General features: G+C 33.9%; 1 protein-coding gene across 7 annotated transcripts in view; it reads right to left on the reverse strand.

The window, feature by feature from the left end:
* The window catches only part of Tlk (Tousled-like kinase), a 641803-nt gene that overhangs the window by 156067 nt on the left and 467039 nt on the right, over window positions 1–18697 (reverse strand). For 6 of the 7 annotated variants that reach the window (XM_090394231.1, XM_090394230.1, XM_090394236.1 and 3 more), the window contains one exon: window positions 660–836. In XM_090394231.1, coding sequence (XP_090250357.1) covers window positions 660–836 — 177 coding nt within the window. The remainder of the gene's footprint in view (window positions 1–659; window positions 837–18697) is intronic. The other variant, XM_090394235.1, reaches the window with a different exon arrangement.

The following is an 18697-nucleotide window of genomic DNA, read 5'->3' on the forward strand; positions in this document are numbered from 1 at the left end:
ACTTTGGAGTTCAATATGATGTTAGAATTCTTATATATTTGCAAATAACCACATATCATTCCATGGCTAAATCAATTATTTCTTCAGATTTCACTTTCAGAGGTGAACTGATAAGTTCATCTGTGAAAGATGCATGACTTTTTTTTTTTTTCTTTTTTTTAAGAACTTCCTCATATATTTTTCTTTTCATTGTAATATTCATTTTTATTCTGTTCACAACTAAATGGTCATTACTTTTTTATTTCAAATTTGTAGCATCCTAAAACTAGTGTGAAGATGCCACTATCAATAACAACATAATCAATGAGAATTTTCTTAATTATTATATATTTTCTACATGTGAATCTGTGCACTGCTTCATATTAGAACAATAGATTAGTGTTAACTAGTCCACATACTGAACAGAAATCCAGCAGGTTTCTTAACATTATAATTAGATCTGATCTCTTCAACAAATTTTCCCAAAACATACATCTGGTATTCATTTCCTACTCACTCACAAATTCACAACAGGCAAAATATCTTAGTCATAACATCATACTTACTTATTAGTGTGTTGCGTGAATTCCAAATAACTTTTTTTAAATTACTTTTCAACAAAAAAATAAAAATAATAAAATAATGTTAGGAGTACAAAATATTATTGCACATGATCTTACCTAGACTGATCTTCATTGTGAATCCTTTTTAGTTCCCTAATGTGTAAATTTCGTTCTCTTTCTAATTTTTCAAGCTCAACTTGAAGATCGGTATCTTCTTTTTTTAGTGCAGCCTGACGTAATTTCAGAATTTCTTCTTGTTCATAATACTCTAACCAACTTAGTCTACAAGAAAAACTTTAATTTAAAAATTGAATTAATATAGATCTAGAAGGCTTTCACAGCTCTCAGCTGAACTTATCAGCTTATAAATAACTTACTGAAATGCAAACTAATAATGGAAAACATCCAAGTATTAATGATGATAGCAACTATGGTAGTAATGAAAAAGTGAAATGCATGTAAATAAAAAAAAAACTAAATTTTTACCCAAAAGAATTATATTTCATATGATAATTAGATTCAGCCTTCCCCCCCAAAAAAGAGGTTTTCTTAAGAGCAGATAAATAAAAAAATTCTGCAAAAGGAAGTCTTTCATATCTGGCATCACCAAACTAGAATAGCAGTCTGAATGAAAAAAAAAAAAAAAAACTGCAGAGAAGTGGCTTTTAATTCATTTTTGTTATTAATATTAAAGCATTTTAAATCGGGTATTAGCTCATTATTTTAATTTAAAAAACCAAAATCAAAAAATTTCCCTTCATATGTTAATTTTTGTTGCTGTCCCTAGACATGAATACTACAGTTTGATCTTTCCAAGCGACACTACTCAGGGAATGACTGGAAAAACAAATATTTTCCCATATCTGGCAATAACCATAAGGAGCACTGGTGGCAAAATATCTCTTATCTGCAGATATCAATATCCAGTTCTGAAGTGCTATTCACAATCTAGTTGTTATATTCTACAAAGTGATTCGCATTAAAGAAAATCAATAGTCCAACTTTTACAAAATGAGAAATAAGCTGCATCCTTGAAAATGCAGCATCAACTAAATACAAATGTGCATAACAACTGATGAAGAAACGAAGTTTGGTTTTCTATTCAACATATATTGTTACACTATATATGTAATAGCATATGGAATATGTGAATATGTTAAAGAAATTTCATTCATTTTGATAAAAATCACCACCCACATTAGTACTCTAAATATTTAAATATTATATATTATTTAAATTAAATTAAATCTAATTTTAAATCTAAGAAATATTGCTTAAGAAATAAAAAAAAAAAAAAAAATCAGCTAACACCTTCTTATTCCCGTATACGGGGAGTAGGCGAGGCCATTTAGCCCTATTTAACTTTTGGAGACTGAGTGGGCAGTTCAATCTCCACTGGTACCAATCGGAGATAGATGGCCCAAGGCTATCACTAATTAAGCAGTACACAGTGAAGAGAGACGGCTCAAATGTGCCGCCATCTCGTGGTCCCTAACACAATATATTTAATGTCTGAAATAATGTGGGGTTTACGGGACGAAAAACCTGAGTTTACGGGACGAAAAACCTGCTTGCCCGTGCCAGAGATTGACTAACTCGGGAACTGGTCGAAAAAAGGCTTAGAAAAATTTCCTCTAGTCACCGACTAGACTCGAAACCAAGTCTTCCTTCATGCGGCCAAGCGCCGTGGTGTGCAAACACCACATCCACTGAGCTACACAGGCTCCTTAAGAAATAAATATAATGATAAATATAATGATAAAAGAAATAAAAAGATAAATATAATGCCATCAGTTTTTAAAATGTTTCAAAGAAGATTAACAGAGGAAAAAAACGGCACCATAAACAAAATACTAGTAAGTATGGTTAATAACTGCTGATATTTCATTAAGTACCAACATCTTCACAGCTTGAACAATACATATGTTTAAATGAAATAACTGAAGTAAACTTTAAAACTGGATTAAATTTAACATACGCAACATACTGCAAGTTTACAACTTGCAGTATGTTGCGTATGTTAAAAAGAAAGGACGGTTGTAAACTTATCAAATGTTAGTAATGGCTGCTTGGTTGGTTGGCTAAGGATTAGATAATATGGACACCTTGCTGTAGAGACCAAACATGGAACTTTTACAGACCACTATAGAATAATACTGGATGGAGTATCTCCTCCTCCTCTAAGTGAGATGTACAAGTTTCTCCACTTTTTGGAAAGATTTTTTTTTCCCACTCCACCACCATACTGATTTAGTCTGTCTGCCTTATCTCAAGGTCCATTCCAGAAGCAGAACTTTTCAGCCCATCTACTTTTGATGAAATAAAGTCTTCCCTTTCTGACACTTCATCAGCTGCACGACCAGACAGCATTACTGTTGCAGAACCTTTAATTATTTAATCAGAGGGAACCTTTGGCAGGTTCCCTCTGATTAAATGGCAACAATCTTGCTAAGATTTAATTGATCTACTTCTGTTTACCAAATGTATTCCATCATAACTTCACCATTCAAGTACAGTGTACATGAATTCCTGTAAGCTCTCTACATCACCTTCATTAACTATTACCTTACCTAACTTTGCATCATCAGCAAATGGTAACTGCATATCTCTCTTGAAATTATTTCCTATATTATTTATGTACAAATTAAACAGTAGTGGTCCAAAAACAGAGCCCTGTGACACACCATTACTTGCCTTTTCCTGAATTCTCCTCCTCCATATACTACTTTTTTTGATATCTGTCTATCAGCTACCCTTTCAACCATATCACCAGTTTCATATGCATCCCATTTCTTGCAGTCTGCATAACAGTTGCATGCCGTATCCTGTCAAACAACTTTGCAAAGTCTAGCAATATCATCTTGTAGCCATTCCCTTTTCCCAACTCAGCTGTCACTCTATTATGAAAAGTTAGATTACTAAGGCATGACTGACCCTTCACAAAGTCATGCTGGCCCTCATAGAGTATGATATTATTATCCACCCATTCCTGAATTTTCTTTTTGACCAATGTTTCCAGTATTTTTACCACCACTCCTGAGATAATAGGTTTATAATTTGTAACCACAGATTAGATCCTCCTTTATGCAAAGGAATTATTTTCCTCTCTTTCCACTCTCTTGGAACTTGGTCAGAGCTGAGACATATGATAAACAGCCAAGTCAAACGCATTGCCAGTTCCCCCAGGATATTCTCTTAAAATGTAAGCCAATATCCCATCCAATGCCACAACTGCATTTTCATTCAGATTTTGCAATAGCCTAAGTACCTCCAGTTCATCAGCCTCTATCCTCACGTCAGTCCCTGTCACCTCTGCCATAAATATATCTGCATTTGGATGATATACTCTTGCAAAGTGGTCACCCAGTAGCTCAACAATTTCATCTGCTTCTGTTACCATTCTACTGTCTGCACTCATTAAATTTATTACTAAATAGTCATTCTTCCTTCTACTTGTAACATAACAAAAAAATCCCTTTGGGATTTCCTTTCACCTGCTCAGCTAATTTCTTCTCATAATTTGATTTTGCCATCCTTACCATGCTGGCCATCTTTCTCCTTATATATCCTCCACAACATTTTCTTTTTGTGCAGCTCATGCTTAATGATACTACTCATCCATCTATTGCCTATCTGATTTATCCTCTGACCTTGGGTATACAATGTGATATTGCTTCCTCCAGATATCTGTGGACTATCCCCATGCACTATGAATATCCTTCCCTCAAAGATCATTATGCAACTATACTACATATATACTATCCCTGTAACTATGCCATCTGTTGTTATCTAAGTTTCACTATTGCCTATAATGTTTGGTGAGGTTGTGCTAACCAATGCCAAAAACTCTTCACTCTTATTCCTGATACTGCTCGCATTAGTATATAGAAACTGTAGCATCCCCTTAGGTCCCAACCACCTTTACATCCTGAATTGACTACTCTATTGAATATTGTTGCCTGAGAGACTAGATTCTGCAATGTTTTGTTCGTTTACATACTCATCTGCTTCATGGGTGCCTTCACACCCACAAGCACGAGCACACACACCCACATTCACCCTAATTTCTTTAGATTTCCTGTCTTTGTGCTTCCACATTCTCAATGAACAACTCTCTCTAGACACTTAACTCTGAATCCATTTAAAGTGTAGTCCATCAGCATTGCATAAATCTTTCCATCAATTAAACTTTGGCCATAAGTCCATAAACTCTACATCATTTCTTGCTTACAAACTGCACATTGATTCATTAGCTATCATTGCCCTCCTCAGTTTGGCTCTGTCATAGCATGGCAGCACACTTACAAACTTCACCCTTTGCACTTCATTTTTTCCTTTTCCAATAATTGTTTCACATCCTCCCTCATACAATACTCCTCACTTCTCAGGGCATTGGTTCCAGCCAAAACAATCAATTCTTCCACCTTTCTTTTCTGAATTCTGACAGCATCATTAATATTATTAATTTTCACACCAGGGAACCAAGATTTTGTAGTGCTTTCATGGGAAGTACTCCCCTTATCATAGAATTGTAATAAAAAATAATCTCCTTACGTTCTTTCTCTTATTTTTTATATTTATTTATCCCACACACACACACACACACACACGAGAGGTACAAGAGCCTATAGCACATGAATGCAATGTATGAGGTGCAGATAAAATATAAAATGTTGGGAAACACATCATAGAGAAGGCTCATCTATGAGCTGAATTGGTCTCTTCTTCTGGCATCAAAAATTTTTAAGGAGGTTTTAGGTGCACCACCCCAAATGTGTGAACAGTATTCTAGGAATGAGCATATTTGGATAGGGTAAGTAGCTGGTTGGGTGTAAAATAGCTTCTTGAGAGGAAAAGAATGCCTAGTTTTTTAGAAGGTGAGAAAGCTATTGATACACGTGCCATGAGATGCTGGAGTTAAATGTCAGTACAAGGAGAGATGGTTCATCCTGTCTAGTGATATGTGTGTATTACTGATGATGAGAGGGGGGGGGGGGGCGAGCTGAGATCCCTTTTGCAAGAGAAAAGGCAAGTCTATGTTTTGTGGCATTGAAGGTGACTAGGTTATCCTTGCCCCACTGAAGAATGGTATGTGTGAGATGACTGTGACCTATGCAGAGCCTAACAAGAAATAACTTCTTCTCTCCTATTACTATGTTCACTAGACTGCCAATGCTTAATCTCATGCAATTTGTTTGTCAATGCTTCCTGATTGGAGTACTGCCATTAGCAGTTGGATAATAGGCTTTTGTCTCTCTTTTTGGAATGGGTTGGATATATGTTAGTTATCCCATCTCATGAATAGGTGCCAGCTGAGTACAGAAGATTGAAGAGATGATGAGAACAGGTATTAGCTCTGGGGCACAACGTTCGAGTACAACAGGAGATGTGCCATCAGGACCAGGCGACTTTGTAGTGTTCGAATTGTCTAATATTCTTCTTGTCTTTCTGTTTATTCTTACAATCTTCTTTTTTGCTTCAAAACCTTTCTTTTTTTTCTGCTGTCAATTTGACTTATCTCTCGCTGTTTCTGCAGCCTTTCAGTCTCTCACTTTGTCCTCTGAATGACTACATGCAAAGTGCATTATCTCTTTATTCAGGTCTTCTGCATTTTCCCAAACTTCTGCACTTTCAGTATCATCCCCAATATTTACATTTTTCCAGTCTTCTATAAATACTCTCTATTATGACATAATTTGTTCTCTTCACACTCACCGCTCAAAACATTTATCACACACTCATTCACCAGTTTCATTCTCCTTCCACAAATTTTTCAACTTCCATGATAAATACATCTCACAAATTCTATACTGGACAAAATCATGCAAATTTAGTTCACCCATCAAAGATATCTTGGTCTCCACTGTTCTGCTACACACAGGTGCCATATATAGTTTAAGGATGTATATACGCTTTACTTATGTTTAAATAACTCAGTCTATCTCGCACACTTATAAAACAACTAAAGATAATAAATTAATTTATTGTCTTTGAAAAAAAAAATTTTTTTTTATTATTAGCCAAAACTAAAAAAAAATTACTTAACTTTCAGCAGCAGTATGAATCTATGAAGTTCACTAAATATTCTCGAACCCAAATATAAGATCCCATCTTGAGATTGTTGAAATCTTGAGATTTCGTATGTTAATTCGCCTTCAATATCCAGATGTTTCTGTTCAGTGGGGCAAGCTTTCCTGTTCTCCATTTCAATATACATATTAGTGTTTTGTTTTGTTGCTGCTTTATTCTTGAATGTTTCTGATACCATTTTACTGCACTACTTAATATTGCAATGTCTTAAAAAAATGTTATTAAATATACCAAATACATCGAACACATTGGAAATATACCAAACACACAGAAATCTGCAGTAATTTTTTTAAGAAGAAAGCATAATAAAACAAGTAAAATTCTTCTTATTTGCATAAGATTTAAACAAACCAACCTCTCATGAAATAGTCTTGAACCATAATAGATTACTCCTTGTTAATTAATCCCTTTCATGATTCATTATATTTCTGGCAGGTGTTGGATTATTAGTCTATAATCTATCATGAACAACAAAAAGATTAGAATTAAGTAGGAAATAGTGTTATGATTTTCTCAGAATTCTATCTATTCAAAAGAATAGAAAGATTCTTGAGTCAATTTGGAGCTAAAATTATCCTTGAAACCACTGTAAATCCAAAACTGTAGTTAATGAAGAAAGAGTATTTTTCATTGTAATGTTCTTTATTGCACTGACCAACATGAATTACTTTGTGCTGCTGTCCACACACTTTTTAATTACAAGAGAAAAATGATTCTTCTTCGCATCTTCTGCTCATCTTTCAGGTGAAAACAAAACTGTACTTATGGAAGATAATGGTGGTTTTCAATGTAATATTCTTTATTGCACTGTTATAATTAGAAGGACAACATGAATTACTTCATGCTGCTCTAATTTTTTTTTAATTAGAAGAGATTCAATTATCTCTTGTAATTAAAATCATTTTCTGCTCATCTTTTCATTTAAAACAGGAAATCTGAAAATATTTTATGGAGTTTTGAGTTCCTTCAGCATTTTCATTGAGTTCCTCCTTGTTTCTCCACATATAGTGGATTTTTTCTTGTATCATGGTTGTGCCATTGATTCCTTATTACATGACAGAAGTTATGACATAATAGTACATAATGAATATCAGTGCTCAGAAAAATTCAGTGCCAATATTCACTTCATGATTTTTATTGAGATGTGATTATAAAACAATACACACAACATAATATTTACAAATGAAATCCCATTTTAATAAATCATGGCACATTATTCTATACTTTGCTAATAAAGCTTAATCTGAATATTGAATATCATAAAATGGACTTCATTTTATTATGAGTATGTCAAACAACTAATAATTGACTGAATAACGGAGTCAATCTAATTACAGAAAACAATGATATAAGAAACTACTGAAACAAACTAACCAAAAGTTCTGGTCAAAATCATGATTTTTATATTTTTTGGTTATATTTGGTTATTTAACAAAATACCCAAAATATACCCCCCCCCCTCCAAAGAAAATACAACTAAATAACAAAAAAAAACTCTGACAAAAATCCATACAAAAAACATTTCCAACATCTATTTCACCAATGTTCATGGGCTCGACACAAACATAAATGATGTACATTTAAAATAGACCCAATAACAGTAGTTATCTGAGCCCAAAATGGCTCCAATAACTACTGTGTAACTCAATTATTCAACCTATACTTTACACCAGAGTTTCCCAAATGGTAAGTCACGAAAGCTAAATGCCAGGTTGCCTAAAAAACTTCTTGAAAACCTAGGTGTTTCGTGTTTGGTTTTCTTTTTTTCACAAAACTCTAAAATACAAGTAAATAGCATTTAATCAGGGACTAATGAATAAATAATTTAATTAATAGAGACGAAAAATGCACCCCATCTGCATCTGTGTCACCATTTCACAGTATCTTTATTCACCGTAAAGTAGCTAACTAATGGTGAGGTGAGCGGCGGCAACTGCACCACCAGCCAAATCGTTTGGTGATCTAGCGTTTGTTTTACTTGCCCACCACATACTCACCCTGCTTGTTCAGTTTGAGTTAAGCATGAGAGAGCGTATTTTTTTGTATTTACTGATTACATGTACCTTGCCCAGTGGGTTCGGCTGAACAACCGTAATTATTATAATTGTTTCTAAATAATTTATTTCATTATTTCTTCATCTCGCTTGCCATTACCCATTTAACAATGGATAAATGGGTAATAAAACAACAAACAAACAATGTGCACAAATGAACAATCGAGTGACATGCAGCTGGGCACAAGTTCTGAGAGCAGCACTAACAAACAGCCGCATAATGTGTTATCTACTACTCTTACAAAAAAGAAGATGATGTATTGGACCCGACAGTATTCAGAGGATTACATACAATTCGGTTTCATCAACAGTGCTGATGACAAACCATTGTGTTATTTGTTGTGTGGCATTTTCAAACGAGTCCATGAGATCTTCAAAGTTGAAGCGACATTTGGAGTTGAAACATCCGAACTACAGTAATGTTATTAGACCAACATCCCCCAATGGCTAGGGATGTAATATTTGAATTCAGAGACAGTTTTCATGAGGTCAATTGGTTAATCAAGGTTGCACCTTTGTGACATTTTTGATTTTTTGAATAATTTAAATCTGACATTACAAGGTAGCAATGTAACTGTATTTAAAGTGCAAGAGAAAGTGGAAGCTGCAACAAAAAAACTCAATTTGTGGTCCCGTCGTGTGGAAGTAGGGAATTATTACAAATCTTTTACAAAGCTAACAGAATTACAAAAAGAGTATAATATCAGTTTCATGCTGGATGAGATTTCAGCTGTTATCAAGGAACATATGCAAGGAATATTTCCCTCAATCAACAGCAACAAAGCATGGATAAGGAACCCTTTTACAGTGAATGCAGAATCTGAGACAGAATTGCCAAATTCAGATAGTGAACCTATAATTGAACTGTCGTGTGATACGGCACCCAAAGACATCTTCAACACAATACCACTGATGGGTGTTTGGCTGTCTTGTCGTCAGGAGTACCCAGTTTTAACAGAAAAAGCAATAAAATTTCTAATGCCTTTTGTCAAAAAAGGCATTAGAAAGGCTTTTCAACACTGGTTTTTCTAAAAAATAAATATAGAAATCAATTGGAAGTCGAACCAGATTTAAGAATAAAGTTATCATCTTTTCCTCCAAACCTGAAGTTTCTAGTTAAACAAACAGCATCACACTTCTCATTAATAAATTACTTGGCTTTAGTTTAATTACTTTATATTTTTGTAAGAGTAAATGCTTCTTTATTATAATAATAATAAACGAAAACTCTATGAACATTCAAATCTGTTTTATTTTACCTATTGGCCATAAAAATATTTTAGTGGGTCACGAAGATGAAGTATTAAAATAACCGGGTCACGGAAAAAAAAAAAAAGTTTGGGAAACCTTGCTTTACACAGTTCCCTCCATCAAAGCTAACATTAGAGAATACCAAATCTCAAAATCCCATCTTTACAATCTGCCATGATCAATTCTGCTGATTTCTTTGCTGCATGATTTTTTTCAAAATTTTGATGACTAAGGTTTTTTTTTGATTTTCTGCAACCTAAATACACAAACAGCAAATTCATTAATTTGGGAATCCAGAGTTCGCAACATAGATTGGCTTTTTCTCTCTAACTCCAACTCCTCTGATCAAGCAGAATAAATTGTTACTAAAAATTGTTGCTTTTAGTAACAATCTTATAAAAACAATCCAACTATCTATAAAAATTCTTATAATCTTCAACACCCCGCAAACACACTCTTCATCATTTCTTAACTAGCTATCCTTCCAAATATATTACAGATGTCAATTGACACATGCAATAAGTCCATGTTCCCCTTACTATAGAGCATCCTTCATCCAGTCATTCTAAAGTCTTCTGGCATAACAATGATGCCAAAAGACACGAGAATGATTCTACTCCAAATCTCCCTACCACTATCAAACCTTCTGTTCTCCAACATGTAAGCCAGAGTATTCTAAGATAAAAAAATTCACAGCTTAGTCCAAAACCCCACCTTCTTTACACAATAGCCTTGAAATATGTGTAAGAAAAGCCACCAAGAAATCCAAATTGTTGAAAGGATCAAAAAGAACCTCTTGCTTAAATAGCAATCATTTTCTGATTTCTTGCTGAGGCTGCAGGGCACAACTTCTCCCCTTTAAGGTATTCAATTCTCTCACATTTTTATGATACCACTGTGACATTATATAAATATAAAGATGTCTTCTGTGCTAGTCTTCTACTCCAACTCTTGTTGGAGTTTATGCAGATGTACATAAACGTCACTTATGCAGCATATATGGTTATGTACATTAAAATACTCTTGGTTATGTGCATTACCAAGTGTTTTCTAGACAACTATTTAAGAATGCTGCTGGTCAGTAATTGTCATCTGTGTTGATCACAAAGGTCCTAAGACAGTCCGTCAGAAACAAGATCGTCGTCATCTGAGAAGTCTGTTCCTGACCCATATCTAATCAAACTACGTGCAGGGAACTGAAGACGATCAGTAGTGGTAGTCACTAAGAACTGAGAAGAACTGTTATCACTGATTGGAACATTTGTGAAAAGGGCAGAAACATCAAAACTGATTAATAAATCATCTTTGCTGAGCAAGTTTTTATGTTTTTAATTATGTTTATGAAGTTATGTGTTCTTTATAATGGTTGAACAAATTACTGCAACTTTAGCATACCATGTAAATTGTAATGTAGCCTGTTTCTTTGTGTATATATGCATACTCCAGAGGATGACATTGGTATGAAGGTTGAAATGCGAGTGATTATTTTGGTTTATATTAAACCGACATTTTACTATAACACGGTGGTTGTTTCCATCATTTTTAATAATGAATGCTGATCACTGAGTAACCATGAAGGAAGGGAACCAAACTTCCTTACAACCTGGAGGCCAACCAGTTGATTAGTGACCGCCAATATAAATGCCACTACACTCTTGATCTACCCTTTGTAAATGAACTGTCAGTTTCTTGTCTGATCATTCGCTACATGTAAATGATTTCTTCTCCTCAGATTTTCCCATCGATGGCAGAATACCCAATGGGATCTAGATTTCTTCCATGCACTTCATCCTGTAACACTGATAACCTTTCCCCACTGACCTCACACCTTATCTGTAGTTTTACAGATAGTAATACTTTGCATTCAGTTTCTTTATCTGACCAACCCTGCATTGCTGAACCATTACAAGTGTTAAGATCTTCTATAACCTATGTCTTAATAATGACTTCCTTATTCTCCAAGAAGATGAGGGGCAACTTGATGAACTTTAATGTCATCAAAACAAAGTCCTGTTCTATTTCTTGTGAGAGAAGACAGTGACAGAGGAGATTTCATTTCACTTCTGATTACCTTTAAAAATGCTAGATAGATCTCCAATCAAGATCAGATTTCTCTTCTTGCACAAACATATTCACAGGTACAACTCCTAACATTATATAAATCTCAGTTATGTTCATCCTTAGAATATTCTTTTCACATTTTGGATGATGGATGAAAAACCTCCCTAAAAATACTTGCTGCTCCTATTGCATTAATTCATGCCGATAACTTTTAATAGATATTTTGTTTTTATGTCTTCTCTATAAGTTATTTTCCATTTCAAATTCAATCCATGCATCGTTCATTTACTTTCCTCCATGCCTGCAAAAGCAAGCAGTCACTAATCAACATCTATGCGGAGTTCAGCTTCAAATTTACCACGCATCCCTCTCTCTCTCTCTCTCGCTCTCTCTCACACGCGCACGCACACACACACACACTTTAATAATTTATAATGCAATTATTGTAGAGTTAATATAAATAAATGAATTAATTAATATGCACACACTAAAACTACAAATAAATAAATCATCAGTTGGAATTCAGTTGGAATCTTCATTATGATCACCTCAGTACAGATTTTCATGTTTTCATGTTAGTTCCAGACAATCCAGATTGTAATTTTTTTTTTAAGCTGTCGTTTTAATGCTCAACGTTTATATGTTTTAATATGGTTTAGGTTTCTTGTGCACTTTTTCTTTATATATATATATATGCTTCAAATCACCTTGATGGAAACTTTTCTTTCATGAAAACATTTTTTTTTCAAGTATACAAACATTTGAGGCAATTTTTTTCATAGAAAAAAATAATAAAAAAATTTTAAATTTTAACGAGTTTAATGCTTTATAGACAACTGTAAAGCAAAATTGGTCCCATTCTGTTATTTACATCCCTTACAGCTTACACAGCGTTTTGGAAATGAAGAAAGCTGCATTTTTCTTTCTTTTCTTTTTTCACCATATTTAATAAATCTACTTACCAAGACTTTTTTTTAAGGATCAAGAGTGATGTACTTTTCTTTAATGTTACATGGTAATCAGCATTCATTTCGATAAATTATGGAGAATAAGCATAGTAGGCTCCATAATTAAGAATTCATTTACTACTACTTTAAATTTCAGACATTTCAATCTACAGAGACAAGCTACATCACAATTCAAACAGGATGCCAAAGTGACAATGTTGAACTGCTATTCTACTGGCCTGACCTCTAGTGTGTATGGGGGGGGGGCTACTTCAAAGCTGTATCTTTATATATATATATATATATATATATATATATATATATATATATATATATATAACATGGTCAGAGAACAAATTCATGTTATTTTTCTTAATACAGAAATAGTGGTGGCTTAACATGAGCATTTGTTATATAAGATCCTAGGGTAGTACCACACTAATTATAATTTATAATGAACTCTTCTTAGAACAAATGCTTATGTGGGTAGAAAATATGTCATCCATATTTATGGAATTTTTAGACCATCATTATTGTTAAGATTAAGGTGGTTTATTAGAATTTCACAAGCCTCTTAAATTTGCACTCATACCACTTGGTGTGATGTAATGAACACGTAAAATCTCGTATTGAAAAAAAAAATAGAAATATTTTTTCTATGTCGATTTTACATGGACAATTAAATTACATATTATACAGGTAATCCTCTTATAACACAGATGTCAGGTTCCATAGAAATGGCGCGTTATATAAATCGCATTATGCAAGACTCAGATCACATAGAAAAAGTAGGGTTAAGTTCCGAAATCTTTTTTTTTTAAGATTATATAAACAATGACATATACAACAAAAATATGTTTTTATTTAATTCAGGTAATTCATATAAGTTAAGAAAACATAAACTATGAAACAAATACATAGTATAAAATTATAAAAAATTATTGTACGTAAACTTCATTGCATATAATGCATAAATGTTTTAGGCAAAATAAAATAAAGTGTATATTTTAATCGTCATCACTCTCTTCAAAACTAACATTTTGTAGATGCTCTTTATTTACGAGTGGCCAGACGTCGTCATCACTTGAAAACTCTTGGACATTATTTTTATAATTCTCATTGCATGCTTAAGCTGATTTAGTTATCAAGAAGTCAGCAGTAAGACCTTGCTTACCACTATGTTGCCAATTTTTTATTAAGTTCATAATATGGAGCTAAACAAATATCCAATTGTCTTATGAATTTTCCGGAACGCTCCATTGAGATAACATTATCCCTAAAATAACTTTCTTGCCAAGTTCAATCCTTCTGCTAATTTCTTTAAACTGAATTCTTTAACGGATTCGTCGCAATTAGAATCTTCGGCAGAACTTTCTCTGCCATTTGGTTCGACTTCATCTATTAATTGTACCAGTTCCTCCTCATTTAAATCTATTTCCCCATCAAATTAATTCACTAATTTCGTTTTCAACCATATCACCATTACTATAAAAATACATTTTTTTACATGAAAAAAAAAAAAAGTATTACATATTGTATGTAACTCACCAAAACAAAGTGCTCAGCTTGAGATTAACATACCTTTGGTTTTTTAATGCGCTTTCCTGGCAGAAAATGATGACAATTTTCAACAATAAACACTTTATATGGTAAACAATTGATGTACATATGTGCTAAAGGGTATTTTCCCTAATATAAATTCGCTACTTATAACTACATGCGCGATACAGGCAGACACAAATTTAACAAAGATAAAATTTGATTTTTAATCGCGAGTTGAAAAATATATGAAAAGATAAAGGGTTACTACAGTTTGTGGAGCATCTTATATTGAAACCGTGTTGTATAAGTATCGCGTTCAACAAGGGATACTACAATTTGTAGACCGTGTTATATCGAAATCGCTTTGTATAAGTATCGTGTTATACAAGGGTTACCTGTACTTGTAAGTAAAAGAATGTATAACTCCCTGTACTGAGATAAATGTTGTAACTAAATGTTAAAATATTTGAATAAGAACCACTAGATTTGTAACTAAAATTAAGCTCAGACAGGATTAGGCTAGGAGACCTAAGGCTAGCAAAAGTCACGAAGGTCACCAGATTATGAGTTTTCCTGCCAAAACCAAGCAATAGCGTGGGTGATGGAGAAAACCCTCCAGTAAATCCGGGGAACTTTAGAGAAGAAGGACCAAGGTTGGGAGAATGATATAAAAGACAGAGATTGAGTGCTAGGGTGCTCTCGTTTTGAAGTTTGTTCCTGTGCCAGGCCTTTCCAAGGACAGGGAGCGTCATGTTCCTGCGAGCAGTAGTTCTGACGAAGATGGGAAGTTCGCTAGTAGCAGAGATGGCCTTTTCAAGATATCCCACTGTGAGATTCCCCGATGATCTACTTGTGTGCTGCATTATCGCAGCCGTGTCCTAGTGCCCGATCGAAAGTTAGCTGGGAAGAAGCGGAATGTGTCTGTAAGCCTTGAGGACAAGAAAGATTGTAAGTAGCATGTTTCATGTAATATCCTAGATTGTGAGGTTCAAACGAAAAATGTTGGTTTTGTTATCTTGTGGCATAGAAGGTGTTAGAAAGAATCAGAAAGTCGCATTTTGGTTTGAGTGTAAATAGTAGAATACAGAAATCTACAGATTTGCCTATGTTATGTAATACTAAGAGTGAATGCGGTTTAAGTTTTGCCTTTTATTGTTTACAATGTGAGAGAAGTTTAAGTGTGTTTAGTTTCATCCAAGTGTCTGAAAGGTTATGTGTAATTATGATTGCTTTGTCTTAAAGCTCATGCGAAATGCTTAATTGATTTTGTGGAGAATTAGAAACGCGACAAGTATTGTCTCCAGTATACTCTTGTTGTCTTAGTTAGAACCAGACACATGATATGTGTTGTTTGAATGTTGTATATAATTTGTCTCAGTAAGAATAATATCAGAATAATAATATTAATTGATTTTGTGGAGATTAGACACGTGACAAGTATTGTCTCCAGTATACTCTTGTTGTCTTAGTTAGAGCCAGACATGTGATATGTGTTGTTTGAATGTTGTATATAATTTGTCTCAGTAAGAATAATATCAAGCAAGCTACTTTGTTAATAGCTTGCCTGATCTTGTTTAGCCAATGCACTTCTCATAAAAATACCGAACCTGTGTGACCTAAGAGTAGTAATAGGAACTGCTTGAGATAGAGTTAAATTAAGAGTTATTATTGTGCTTGGTTGAATATTTCTCTTGTATTTAAGGGAAAGAACAACAATTCTTTTATGCAATCCTGCAGTTGATAAAAAAATAAATTTTTAAGGATCAATACAAGTGAAATATGGCAAAGTAGATTAAGGACTTGGCTCCAGCCAGAGGCTTTTCCTAAGTCTACATTTCAAGCACGTGCAAAAGCATATTTGCAGCCTTGAGAAAGAGAGAGAGAGAGGGGGGGGGGGGAGAAAACTAAGTTAAGGTCTAAAGGATCAACATTAATTGCGAGTTTTATGTGGTGCAGTTGATAAAAAAATAAATTTTTAAGGATCAATACAAGTGAAATATGGCAAAGTAGATTAAGGACTTGGCTCCAGCCAGAGGCTTTTCCTAAGTCTACATTTCAAGCACGTGCAAAAGCATATTTGCAGCCTTGAGAGAGAGAGAGGGGGGGGTGGGTGGGAGAAAAACTAAGTTAAGGTCTAAAGGATCAACATTAATTGCAAGTTTTATGCGTGAATCAGAAATTGAAGTCTATAGACAGTTTGAACTAGCTCAAGCAACTACGATATAAATTAAACGTAGAAAAATATTACAATGGCACAGTAGACATTCATTCAAAAATTCGTTAAATCCTAAAAATAAAAATAAATAAAAAAGTAAATATAATAAAATTTTACAAACAAGTGCCTTTCCAATCAATTCTAAATATCTCTATATATAATATGTAAATATATCTAAATTACAGCCATATTTCTTAGGCTGAAACAGAAGTAAGATTTAAACAGCTAATGGATAAATTTAAATTTCTCATCATCGAATGAATTTGAAAACAGTCAACCACAAGCCAGTGATAACAGGAGCGACCAACCAAAAACAATGAACAGTCAAGTAATTAATCTTTTATGTCATGCCCTGAGCAGTAGATTGAAAGGTTAATCTCTCGCTACTTACTAAAGCCGTCAACTTTGCTGAAGCACCTAGGACAGTCAACAATTTCGTCTGCCTCCATTACCTCTCTACCATCTACACTCATTAAAGTTATTCTTCCATAGTCATTCTTCCTCCTACTTGCCACATAACAAAAACTCTTTCAGATTTCCTTTTGCTTGTTCAGCTAATCTCTTCTCATAATCTGATTTTGACTTTCCTACCATGCTGGTCACCTTTCTCCTTATATATTCTCTACAGCCTTTTGTTTTTCTGAAGCTCATGCTTATTGATACTAGTCATCTTAATTAGGACTGTAGTAACCAGAATCTTAATTTAATATAATAAACACTCCAGTTAAATTAATTAGGCCACCATTATTGTTGTATTAAAAGATAATATGAATTTGTTATTCGACCATGTTATAAAAAAAAAAAAAAAAAAATAGGATAAAGCTTTCATGTAGTTTTTCTCTCCCTCCCCCACTAGAGGTCAAGCTAGTAGAATAAAAGTTGCTCATTGTCACTTTGCCACACTGTTTGAATGGTAATGTAGCTTCTCTCTCTCTCTATACATATATATATGTGTGTGTGTGTGCGTGTTCTGGAAAGGTCTGATAAATGCCTAGAACAAAAAATGATATTGAAGCAACTGATATAATCACAAGAAACCTATCTTTCTTGTAATCATCATCTGGATTGTATAATCCAGATGATGATTACCTTAATATGAAGGTCAAAATGTCAGGAAATTAAAGTAATTATTCTTAACATGGTCGTAGTCTCCATAATCTATCAAAATGAATGAGTGGTGTACTGTGTTAACAACAGCAACCAGGAGAGTAAAATATTATTCACCTTCCCCCCTCTGCAGTACTATCACATGGCAAGAACTCATGTGATGATGATAGTGGTGATGTGTGTGTGTGGGGGGGGGGGGGGGGGGGGATATAATAAGGACTATTGAAAATCACATATTGTCAGTGCAAACCATGTTTGATTTCCTGATCTGGCAACACTGTTGGTATAATGTTTTTCCCCCTTTTTTTTGTATCCAGTGTAGATATTTAACATGAAGGCAAGCTGCTTAACAAAGATTTGAAAAAGTAGAGAAAACTGACAACACAAAAAAGTAAAACAACTATGTCTCAGTCAATGAAAAAAATACTGCTGTCTACCATTCTGCTTCAGAGAGTATTGCAGTTGTTGCAGCCCCTTGAGCATCGAAGGCTATTTCAACACGACTGATTATGTCTGCTGTTTTCACAATGGTAACTATTAAAATTAACAGTTTGATCATATGCTTTGTAAAAATAAATTACATTCAAGTGGTGAGTACCAGTTAGTTTTATTACCTAACTAAGTCAAGTTGGTTAAAATGAACAAAATTTTATAAGCCCTGTGAACTGCAGTGCACCTGTTCTTTGCAAATCCTAGTGATATGAAATCACATTGCATGAACAGTTAAGTTACAGGTATAAAAATAAAAATTTTATTCTTTAATGTTTTATTCTACTTTTATGGCAATGCAATCTGCTTACTTCATACTACTCAGAAGGCCCTAGAAAATGTCTTCATGAATGGATGTATTAAATATTCTGAAAAATGCAACAAACTTAGGAGGCAACT

The sequence above is a fragment of the Typopeltis vanoorti genome, chromosome 6, assembly GCF_054136105.1.
Source record: "Typopeltis vanoorti isolate ZY-2024b chromosome 6, IOZ_Tvanoo_1.0, whole genome shotgun sequence".
NCBI lineage: Eukaryota > Metazoa > Arthropoda > Arachnida > Uropygi > Thelyphonidae > Typopeltis > Typopeltis vanoorti.